Source organism: Halichoeres trimaculatus, unplaced genomic scaffold (assembly GCF_033239565.1).
Source record: "Halichoeres trimaculatus isolate MK-OKI-2021-1 unplaced genomic scaffold, fHalTri1.1 fHalTri1_scaffold_17, whole genome shotgun sequence".
NCBI lineage: Eukaryota > Metazoa > Chordata > Actinopteri > Labriformes > Labridae > Halichoeres > Halichoeres trimaculatus.
Window position 1 is genome coordinate 30,710,904 of NW_027437195.1, and position 12,058 is coordinate 30,722,961.

General features: G+C 43.4%; 1 protein-coding gene across 3 annotated transcripts in view; it reads right to left on the minus strand.

The window, feature by feature from the left end:
* Positions 1-12,058, minus strand: part of LOC141806277 (single-stranded DNA-binding protein 3) — a 53,226-nt gene that overhangs the window by 6,789 nt on the left and 34,379 nt on the right. For 2 of the 3 annotated variants that reach the window (XM_074691695.1, XM_074691694.1), the window contains exons 5-9: positions 6,320-6,409; positions 1,719-1,802; positions 769-828; positions 594-660; positions 287-351 (exon numbers count right to left, since the gene is read on the minus strand). In XM_074691695.1, coding sequence (XP_074547796.1) covers positions 287-351; positions 594-660; positions 769-828; positions 1,719-1,802; positions 6,320-6,409 — 366 coding nt within the window. The remainder of the gene's footprint in view (positions 1-286; positions 352-593; positions 661-768; positions 829-1,718; positions 1,803-6,319; positions 6,410-12,058) is intronic. The other variant, XM_074691696.1, reaches the window with a different exon arrangement.

The following is a 12,058-nucleotide window of genomic DNA, read 5'->3' on the forward strand; positions in this document are numbered from 1 at the left end:
GAGCCTGGAAACAATGCTGCTGTGCTTGATTTATTGGCTTTTTGGACCAAAACATGTTACTACCATTTCATGAAGACATCAATGATCCAGATTAAACTGCAGGAAAGGAGCAGGAGATGGGAGCTTTAAAACACCAGAGAGAGAGAAATAAATCATGGAAAGATGCTACGGGAGCATCAAAGGAGCACAATACCCCCTCTTAAAGAAAAATGTCAGTGGCCCTCAGAAGCTCAAATATTGACGTAAAGAAGAATAACAACAGTCCAGCGTGTGGGGTCAGGTCTACCTGTGGGCCCATGGCCATCCCTCGAGGGGGGTTCATCCTCATCGGCCCGCCCATGTTAGGATGACCTGAAAGAAGAGACGGCAGAGTCACACTCACACATCCAGCTGCACACGATGCTAATATCGTTACTCCAAACCCTCTGGCCGTTTGGCATTCATCGATCAGCTGATCAGTCCACGTTCCTCTGATGTTTTAGTCTAAGGTTTGGTCTTTTTTGCCTTTTTAAAATTTTTGTTAAAATCCTCTCACACAGTCGTTACCGATGCTGTGAGGCTGACGAACCCCTCGGTGTGAAATGAAGCGTTACCTTGCGGTCTTGTCGGGTCTAAACTGTTTGGCAGGAGAGGCTGAGATCCAGGGATTCCTCCTGGAGGCTGAGGGAGAAAAAACAAGATTCAAACTGATTTATTTTTAGCCTCACAGATCCTCTGACACGTCAGGAATCGATGGAGAAGAATCGCTGAACACGACGGCTCCAGTACCTGATTTGGCATTCGGAGTGCGGGGCGCGGTCCACCTGGATATCGAGGTGACATGAACGGCTAGGAAGGAGGAAATGAGGGGAGGAAAAGAGGAGACAGAGGAGAGAAGGAGACGTTTCATTATTGATACGCTCAGAGCGCTCAGAGGGGGGCAGCACTGAGGACGCACAGATGGACACAGAGCGGAGAGAGGATGGAGGATGACACAAAACGCCACAAAGAAGTCCTCTCCGCGTGTGTGTGTGTGTGTGTGTGCTCTCCCTGCCTGCTCACTCTGTGGTGTAAGCTGATTCGGCCTGTGGTCTGCCTGGCGTAGATAGAGACACCTCAGGCCAACAACAGCGTCCAAAACCTTAGAGGAAGCATGAACACACTCTCACACAGCGGACGGAAACCAGAAACCACACGAGAGAAGACGCCGCCGCCGCTAACGGGCCGGAGCTGACGGGCCGAGGGTTTCCCGCCGGTGTGATGACTCCTCTCTGAGCTACGCGGCCTGATGTGTGTGTAAAGACGGTTTATTAAAGGTGTGTGTGACTGTCCGTAGTGCCTGTCCCCTGGTTTATTTATAAAGCTGAGGAAGGAGCAGGAGGAGCAGAGCGAGGAGCGAGGAGCAGGGAGGGGAGCGTGCTCGATGGTGCATGTGTGTGAAAAAGAGTGGAGGAGCAGATAAGTGTGCAACCCCCCACACGCTGCTCGGGGGGCGGGGCCAGGAGTGAATTATTCATGGCCGGAGCGAGCCCTGCCGCCTCTGGACTCAGAAAAACAGAAGCCAGCGACTGGAGGGGCCTACGAGGAGCTCTGAGGAGCTGTCTGAGCTCGAGGGAAGGAGGTGAAGGAGAGGAGGAGGTGTGTGAGCGAGCTGTGAATGGAGAGAGAGGAGAGGCTGTGTGTGGGTGAGGGGGGGGAGGGGATGAAGAGGGAGGGGTGTTTGAGAGAAAGTCTCTTACCTGGCCGTGGGGTCCCATCATGGGGTTGCTGGGGTTGTGTGGGGGGGGCTGTGCGTGGGGGGACTGCTGAGAGCCGGGTGGACCCTTTAAGAAAGAAGAGCGATATCAGAGAGGGGAGGGGCCAAAGAAGGGGGGAGGTACCCGATTAATCATGAGGAAGAGGAGGACAGGAGTGGGAGTTAGGGGGGCTTGAGGAGGTGAGGAGGAGCAGGAGATGAGAGAGCTGCAGGGTTCGTTAAAAACAACAAGAAAACACTGAGAAGGCCGGAGCAGCTCTTTGAAGGAAGCACAGACAGTCAGCATGTGAGCTACATGTAGTTCCCCCTGCAACCACATGGGGGCAGTGTTGCCAAAGGATGGCAGAGCAGCAGCAGCAGCAGCAGCATCAGCAGGACAGGCACTAGTGACGACTGAGCCTCAACCACAGAAATCAAACAAGTGGAGGTTGGAGATTTTCCTGCTTCTTTTGCAGCGTGACAGAGAAACCCCCGACCTGACCCGCCGCCTCGCCGCGGTGTAACCGCCACATTTCACCCCCAACAAGAGGTCAACGACCCCTAATAAATGACTCTGCTACAGTTTCTCTTTGTATGTGTCCTTCCTCTCCATCAGGACACACTTCACTGTGAGTCACTGTTCACTTTCAGTCACTGGCTTAAAGTTTGGGTGAGAAACATCCAAAAGAAATAATGAAATAAATAAATAAATAAATTAATAAATAAATAAGACAAAAAAAAAAATAATAATAACAAATGATATAAAATGAATAAAAATTAAAAAATTGATTAATATAATCATAATAATAATAATAATAATAGGAAAAGTAATAAATATTAACAATAAATACATAAAAATAAACAAAATAAAAATAACAACAATAATAAATAATATAAAATAAATCTAGAATGAAATAATGATAAATATAATAACAACAATAATAATAAATCAAATAAAAACAACAATAATAAATAATTTAAAAATAAATAAACAATATAACAATGATAAATAAAAATAACAATTATAATAAAAATAGTTTTGATAAAACTAATAATAATAATAATAAAAATTATAAATATAATAATAATAATAATAATAATAATAATAATAATAATAATAATAATAATAATAATAATAGTAATACATGAACAATATTATAATATGAATAATACAAATAATAATAATAATTTAAAAAATAATAATAAACAGGTTCAAAATTGTGTGATTATTTACTTGACTCATCACTTCAAGAAACCAAAATTTTTGATTAAGAATGTCACTTGTCACAACTCTTGACAAACATTTAAAAAAACTGCTAATTTGATGGAAATAAAACCAAAAACAATCTCTTTTTCGACGTTGTACAGCAGAAAAACTTTGCCTTAACTCTCTTACTTCAGCGCTAACAGCTTCACACAGTCAGACAGAAATATGAACCATCTGCTTCTGAGTTTCAAAGAATTATTTTACGCTCAAACTTTTCACAGATCAAACTTGAATTCACCTCTGGATGAGCTGAAAAGAAGATTCCTAAACATAAAGTCTGTTAATGTGACTCTGTTTTTCTAATAATCAGAGATAAATCAGTCTGCAGCTGTCTGAGCATCAACCAGCTGAGACGTTAAACACCACAGGTTGTTCATTTCTTCAACTCTACAGTTTCATTCAGCAGATGCTTTTGTCCAAAGTGGCGTACAACACAAGAATTTAGACTGAGTTTCTGAATTTATTCCTCTGAATCAGCTGATCTTTGTGACCTCGCAGCAGGAAGTGAGGATTCCAGCTCATGGTGTCTGTGGATCCAGTTCCTGTGTGTCAGGATGAGAGCTCACAGCTCAGCTCTGTCACAGTCAGGTAAGAACAGGAGCAAACTGCACTGAGCTGCAGGACGACGCAGAGCCAGGGTCACATGACGCATCAGTCCTTTACTAAAAGATGCTCAACGTTAAAGACAGGTCAGGACGGTTATGAAGCCAAATTCCCCCGTCACAGCCATTGGCAGCCAGAGTCTGTGCAGTAGAGACTGTGAGGGATTCTGGGAGAATCTGAGTGGAGCTGGGTGACAAAAATGATAATATTTTTTGTCTTTCGAGAGTCTAATCAGTTCTTCACTCTCTTCATATTTTACAATCCCTGAAAAAAATACACAAGAACGTCAGCTGTTGATCATCGTTAAACGTGACGTAAAACCTCGTTTTTAACCTCGTATAACTAATGAAAACAAAACGTTTCAGAAAAAAGAGGACTTAAATACAAGACAGCCAAATGATATCTTCAAATCACCCCAACAATCACTTGTGAGAAACATTTCTACCAGGTGGATTAATTTTTTAAAGTTTGACCACAGCCCATCTGGAATGACTGGGGAGATGGATTTTTTGACCTATACTGCAGCCAGCCACCAGGGGGAGCAGTTTTTGTGGAGACCTCACTTTGCGCTGAGCAAGCGGACATCCATTTTTTTTTTTTTATAGTCTATGATAAGAATGTCTGGCACCCAAACAGAAGGGTAGCAAAAAATGGGACGGTACGGGTTGGTAGTTTGAGGATCTGTCCTGGTTTTTGGTCAAAGGAAACGCCACAAAATGCGTGCCGTACCGAGACAAACTGAACTGAACCACTTGGTGGAAACGTGCTTTTTATGCTCTCCATACAATGTCTGATGCTTGGGTTTGCAGAGACAAACTTTGATAAAGAGGTTATGACGGCTAAAATACTTCTTTAGCATGCTAGCTCTCCTGTATGACGCCCCCTATCTTTAAAAAACATCACCTCAGGCTCTGGGAAACATAATTCAAGAGGCTTTTTCTGGACTTTAGAGAGAAAAGCAGAAAAATTCAAATTAAAAATCACTCTTGCTTTCATTATTTGGTCGTTTATCTCCTGATTTCAATCCTCACATTACGTAAACGTCTCCTTCGACAGCTGATGGTGTCAGAGTTATTCAGCGTCTGAGACCGCGGCCTGTGGCACGGCGAGGACGGTCTGCGTGACGGCGCTGATGAGGTTCAGGATGAGGAATTGATTCTGATAAAAGGAGCAGAAACCTCTTCAACGACTGAGAGCAGATCTGCAGCAAACAACCAGAGCACACACACACACACACACACACACACACACACACACAAACACACACACACTCGCCCAGTCTCACTCCCCCTCCAATGTTATAAATAGCACCTCCATGCATCTCTCCTCACCCTTTCTCCCCCATCTCTCCTCCAGCTTATTCACAGTTGTACTCTCCCCCCTCCTCCCTCCTCCTCCCCCACAGCGCCTCCTTCTCAGCCAGCAAACAATGGAGAGGTGGGTCGCCACAGAAACAAACACCGGGCCACAATCCTGGTGGCACTGATCTTTCACATTCCCCTCTCCTCCTCCTCCTCCTCCTCCTCCTCCTCCTTTCATCCTTCCTCCCTCCGTCCCTCCACTTGCTTTTTCTCTCCTGCTCTTCTCCTCCACCTTATCGTGCCTCCTGCCAAATGCCAGTGCTGTCCATCACACCGCTGCCTCGCTGAGTGAGTGTGTGTGTGTGTGTGTGTGTGTGTGTGTGTGTGTGCAGCCATCTCCCACACTAAAACCTTTCCCTTCACAGACGGCTCAGAGACAGAGACGCTGACGGGGATGAGGAGTGAGGAGGGAGGATGAAAACGGGGGAATCGGACCGACGGCAGCCGCGATGAAGGACGTGAGCGGAAACATCAGGAGCGGGAAACTCGTCTTAAAGAAACATAACCACCGAATCAAACTCCAATAATCAGGAAGAAAAGTTTTAAAGATCGGTCACAATCAGCTGATATCAAACTTTTCCCAAACAAACAAGAACCACTTTTTAAAAGCTGCTTCTAACTTTGATCACAGACTTAAAATATCACTAACAACACTCTGACGTTTGCTATCCATGTAAACAAAGCCAAAAACTACGAGTCACCATGTTCTGATTAAAAAACACGTCCACAACAAAATAAATCTGGTTTAGTAAAAAAAGAAAAGATTTTTGGTCCAAACTTTGACTGTTTGAAGCATTTTAAATAATAAAAATAAAATTAAACATGTCAGGTTTTACTTTTTTTGTGTGCAAACCCTGTTGATGTTAGCCCTTCAAAATAAAAGCTTGCAAATATATATGAACCGAAAAAACCTCACATGGAGGGTGAAGACTTGATAGTTTTCAGGCATGTATCAAAGTAAAATCTAAATTTAAGACTTAAAGCGATGAAAATAAGAGTTTTTAAGATCTTCAAAATGTCTTTTATTTTGAAACTCTGCTTTAAAAGACATTTTATTCTAAATTTTCTTACATTTTTGAATAATTTTCTTTTATATTCTTCATTCTTCCAGCAATACCAAACAATTAAATGTCAAAAAGAGTTAATTTTTCACCAAAATTTTGTCTTCATCAGGTGAGCTGCTTCACAGAAACTGTGAGATGTGCCTTTGATTCAGTTTTATTCTGAAAGTATTGATAACCAATAAAGAAAAACCTGATCTGAGACCCTCTAAGAGTCTCCCTGTTGGTGTGTGAACAGACTGATGGAGTGACTGGAGGTGATGGAGGGATGTCAGAGTGAACCTGACGCTGACAGAGAGCAGACAGATCTTACCTGGAAGAAGCCCGGAGGCATGGGGCCGCCCGGCATGGCGTCGTTTGGCGGCATGTTGCCCATCACGGGGCTGGGCGCCGCTGCTGCGCTCTGAAACACAGAAACAGGAAGATCAGGACGAGACGCTTTGGATTCAAGAGACTGCACATGCTGCACTCCCAGAGATCGGCCTACAGGGGGCAGTGTGTGCACCTGGAATCACAGCACAGTCCTGCCCCCTCCTCCTCTCTCCTCCTAATTCAGAAAAGTGTCTCCATAAACAGACTTTAAGTTTTCACTCCTTCCTGTGGAGGGGAGCGGGAGGAAATGATCGTTTGTTGTGAATTTCAAGGACGAAAAGAAACATCTCACGGACCAATCAGATGAGAGCTTCAGAGATTCTCATTAGACGAAGTCCTCAATAATAATGCCAGAAAAAAAACAAATCCCAGCTTTATTTAATCATGTGATTATCAAACAACACCAGCCTGTTGGATGTAAACCGTGCGTTGACTGTAGCTTCAATGAACACGCGCACACAACGGGAAGGAAAACAACATGCAGAAATCACACCTGTACATCCTGTTACACCTGAATTTAAGAAGGAGGTGAACTTTTTTTATTTCTAAAGTAAAACCCAACTTTATGTCAAATCGATCTAAAGAAAAAGATAAAATAAACTCAGAGCTGCTTTGACTTTGTCTTAACTTGTTTGTTAAAATCCAGGTCTGAGTCCATGATCACACCCAGGTCTCTGGCCCGGCCACTGGCTTTTGAGGGCGCTTTCACACCAGAGCTGTTTGGTCCGGACCAAACCAACCTTTTGGGCTGGTCTGAAAACAAACCAGCGAACTCTGGTGCGGAGCAAACAGTCGGTCTCAGACCTCACCAGAGCGGTGGTCTGGGTTCGCTTCCAAGTGAACCGTGGTTCCGTTCACTTTATGTGTGAAAGTGACCGCACTGTGGTTCGAACCAAGTCTGAAACCACACACCTTTTTGAACGTAACAGGCTTCCGTAGCCACAGGCATTATGGGACATTTTGTTTGGTTAGCAACACAGTCAGTGGTTAGCATTACGTTGCCAAACATGAGTCGGGGTACAATGCCTGTCTCCTCTTTATTTGGACTGACGCCAACATAAAAATTATGCTAGAAAAAACATAAAAATGCATAAAAAATCATTACAAGCAAAACTGCAGCTAACCGGAGCTCCATGATTGTTTACTTCCGTGACCCGCCCCAGACTGTTTTGTCCAACGACTGAATGATCTTTGCACACTCGTGGGTTTGTTGTCAAATCCTGGGACTCTTGCAAAAATTGCACTGTGAAAAGGAACCGCACCAAACCAAAAAAGATACATTGTATTTTGGTCCGGACCAAAGAAAGCGAACTATGGACTTTCCTGGTTTGAATACGCCCTTACTTTATCATCTGGAGCTGCTCACGACTTTTAACGTCTCTGCTCTAGCTCCAAAATCCTCAGTTTGATTTTTGTTCGTCTGGAGAAAATTTCAGCTCATCCACACATTGATTTGGTGACACTGTGCAAATATATATAACTATAACTGTGTGTCGTCTGCATAACGATGCTAACTGCCTTTGTTGTTTCCTATGATCTGAGCCAGCAGCACCAGATGTTAAACAGAAAGGGCCCCAGGATGGAGCCTTGGGGAACTCCACGTGTGATTTCTGTCTGCTCAGATGTTCAGTTACCTACAGACACAAAACAGTCTCTGTCCTTCAGAAACTTTTCCACTGGTAGTGTTAAAGTGGATGTTATTAAACACCTAAACCAGAGCCGTCTTAGTGCTGTGATGAGGCTGTAAACCGGACTGGAAGACACCAAAGTTTAGTTTTTTTTTCTTAGTTTGTCGTCATTTCATTCATATTGACACAAAAATATACGTACAATATAAAAATAAAAAATCTTAAACAAATGAAAAGAAGTAGAAAGAAGGAAAAAGTCACATTGTATCTGCCACTTCACTCACAAAATGTTAAATAAACACATTATAAGGGAAAAACAAAAAAATACTGTTGGCCTCCATGTTTTTTTAACTTTACATTAATTATTTTTTACAGAAAGACAACAAGCAAAGTAATCCACAACTTAATGCAAAGTATTGAAGTACTTAAAAATGTTTTATAAGAGTTGAAAACGTAGCAGATACTTTTAAAGAGGGGTGTTTTCATAGTCTTAATTTTGTCCCTCTGGTGCCCCCGTACTATCTTTACAGGAAAGCTCATAGGAGCCTCTAACTGAAACACTTTGTTTTAGCTGCTGTCGCTTTAAGGCCTCACGCTCTACAAACCCCCTTCACTCTGATTGGCCAGCCTTCTTAAAGCCTGTTAGGGGCGGAGCTATGGGTAGACCTTGGTGTTTGAGGTCCTAACGCGATGACATCATCATTTTAGCGAGTCTAGTGGAACAGTATTTGATCAGTTTTCAGACAGATTCAGGGATTTCTGCAACAGATGCATAAGGTTTGAAAGTCTGCACACGCTCAGTCTGAACACCCAGTATGTTACTCCATGCATGTTTGGGAAAGCTGAAGACCCCCTCTTCAAATCCCGTCATGACACAGACCTGAAATCTAAACTTCATGAGAGCAGAACCAGTTTTCCCGTCTCCTCCACGTCGCTCAGACGACAGGGAAAAACAAAAGCAGAATCCCGCTGGAGCAGAGGGGGAGAATGATTCAGCCCGGGAGTTAAATATGATATAACTGTATTCTTGTCAACACACATAGATGGAGACGCGTGTTCAGAGTGCTTACATAAGCACGCCGGAACAAACACACACACACACACACACGCACATGAACGCGCAAACATCTCGCACACAAACAGACGCACAAAGAGTTGCATCACAGGCTCATGAAGAGCAGGGCTTCAGTACGGAGAGGAGGCAGACAGGGGAGAACCAGGGCTGCAGGACCAGAACCAGGAGGAGGAGGAGGAGGAGGAGGAGGAGGGTTAAGACCCAGGGGAGGAAGGCGCACACACACACACACACACACACACACACACACACACACCTGATAACACACTACATCCATGTGACAAATACTGTATGCTTGGACAACGACGCATTCTGCCAATTACACGCATGTACACAAACACACCCGCTGCCCTTCTCCTCCTATCTGACACACACACACACTCTTACACACACACACACACACACACACCTCCCCCCATCTTTATGCTAATTCTGCTAGTGAACATGAGCAGGCCACTGAGTCCCTGGGGAAGAAGCAGGGTCGGCTGCCTCTCCTCCTCCTCCTCCTCTTCTTCACTTTTCTCTCCATCTTTTCTCCTCTTCATCACCCCCCTCCACACACACACACACACACACACACACACCTTCTCCGTGCCCCAACCCCTGTACTTCTCCTCCCCATCACAACACCCCCTCCTCCCCCTTCTCCCTCCAACTCCCCCCAGTAGGGTGTCAGCAGCTTGCAGAAGCTGTTGCCATGGAGACAGGTCCTATCTGCACTCTGTCCCCCTGGCATCCCCCGCTCCAGGAGCGCAAAGACAGAGAGCGCGGTGGAGGAGAGTTAGGAGAGTGAGGCAGAGGAGGAGAGATGATGAAGACGAAGAAGAAAATGGTTCCAGGAGGAAGATTTCTGTTCACAATCAATCACGGCTTCATGTTATTGCTCCACAGACTGTTAATGATCTCCTCCCTGCTTCCTCCTTCCACTGCTTGCCCACTGAAGCTGGGAGCGAGTGGAGTTGCCACCAGCGAAGGTGGATTTAGTATTCAGCCGCTCGTTATGAAAACCAACGCGCCCGAGGAAAGACAAAGAGGATTCAGGAGCAGCTCCAGTTTTATCCCACAGAGCCGCCTGTTTCTGACAGGGACGGGTCATCATGGTGGTTAAAAATGTAAAATCTATCACTGCTCTGATCGGTGCCTGGATGCAGTACAGGACTCCCACCACACGGTGGCTGCAGCGCATTTTAAAGCTGTTTGTTAACAGCAATACACAACAGGAGGAGAAGAAGAAAGGGGAGCGCTAAAAAAGCTGCAGAAGAAGAAAACACACAAGCAGTATTCTAAAATATCTGAGGCCTACGCAGAAGTGTTAGAGGCTGCAGTTCCTCTAGTGTCCACAAGAGGTTCGTAACAGAAACCACACACACACCCATTCAAAAAGATAATGTTTACAGCTTTAAATTTTTTAAACAAGCTTCCTCCTCCTGACGAGCTTTATAGAGAAACTGTTTTCATTCCTAAACAGGACGTGGCTCCTATGGAGGACCAAAACTGCCAAAATTAAAAATGAATAAAAGTAAAAATAAAAATATACACCTAAGAAAGTAAATAAATACAAGTGAAAAAATACAAAAATAAATGTGAAATAGAAGTAAATATCAATAAATAAGTAAAGGAAAGCACTCAGCTCTCATATTTTTTCATTTTATGTTGCAGACACTGTCAGCATAATTTACAGGCAAACAAACCTTTTTAATTTCTGCATCCTCATGTTGATCCACCAATAGGCAAACAGTTCAACCCAATACACACTGAGGACCGCCCCCTCATTTAAATAACATTTCCTTCTGTATTTCATGCAAGATAAATCCATACGAGTGCAGAGCCCTTTTATTTACTTATTTATAATTAATTTTATTTCCACATTTATTTTCAAATTTATCTTTACTTATATTTATGTCTAAATTTTTTTTGTATTTTTTGTATTTATTTTTTACTTTTGTTTATTAAATTATGTTTAATTTTTTTAATTTCTGTATTTTTTTACTTGTATCTATTTAATTATGTTTACATTTTTTTTATATTTTTGTACTTATTTTTTACTTTTATTTATTTATTTATTTAATTTTGTTTAAATTTTTTCTTTTTTGTTTCATTTTTACTTTTATTCATTTTGAATATTGGCAGCGTTGGTTCTCCATAGACTCCTGCCGACAGCGCCAAAAGAACAAAAAGCTCAAATAACTATTATGACAATGATTTTAGTCTGAACAGATAATTTCTACATCACCATCATCGGCATAAACTCTTCTTTTTTATTTTTTTTATTAAATCTATGAGGTATGCCCATATAAGGGCGTGGCTGACTTAACTGACAGATGCGCTGTAGCTGTTAGCAAGGAGGCTACAGGCCCGCCTCTTTACCTCACCCTAACTGAAAATAGCTCAGTTGAGTCAGTTTTTCCAACACGTGACCTGACTGGCTTCAAACTCTGCATTAGAAACAAACGTTAATGTATAATTCAGCCAATGAGAAAACAGCTGCCGGGTGCAGAAATGGAGGAACTTGCAGGGACTGATGGCTGATGTGGGGACGCCACCAGCAGCAGCTCATCCTGGCGTCGGTGAATTGTCAAACCCTGTAAAAGGAGCGTCTCCTCCAATCAGAAAAGCTCCTCAGCGAGTAAATAAACCTACAGCATTTCCTCTTATCGACGCTGATGCAGGTAAACAAAGGCAGGTGTGAGAACAGGTACCTGTCTGCGAAGCCCCCAGCCCACAGAGCGCTGAGCTAATTATGTGAAATAATGAACCTGTGTTTCTGAAGCTCTGGGTACGCAGAGAGCAGCGTCTGTGAGTGTGAGCTCTGGGTGGCAGCACAACTTTAAAAACGGCTTTAAAGCCGACGTGCGGCAGGAAGGAGAAGAATACGTTTCTTTCATCGAAGCCGGCTGAAAGTTCAACAAAACCCACGGGACACATTTTCAAATGTCTGCGAATATTTACACAGTTAAAACTGTGAGCGATATTTTAA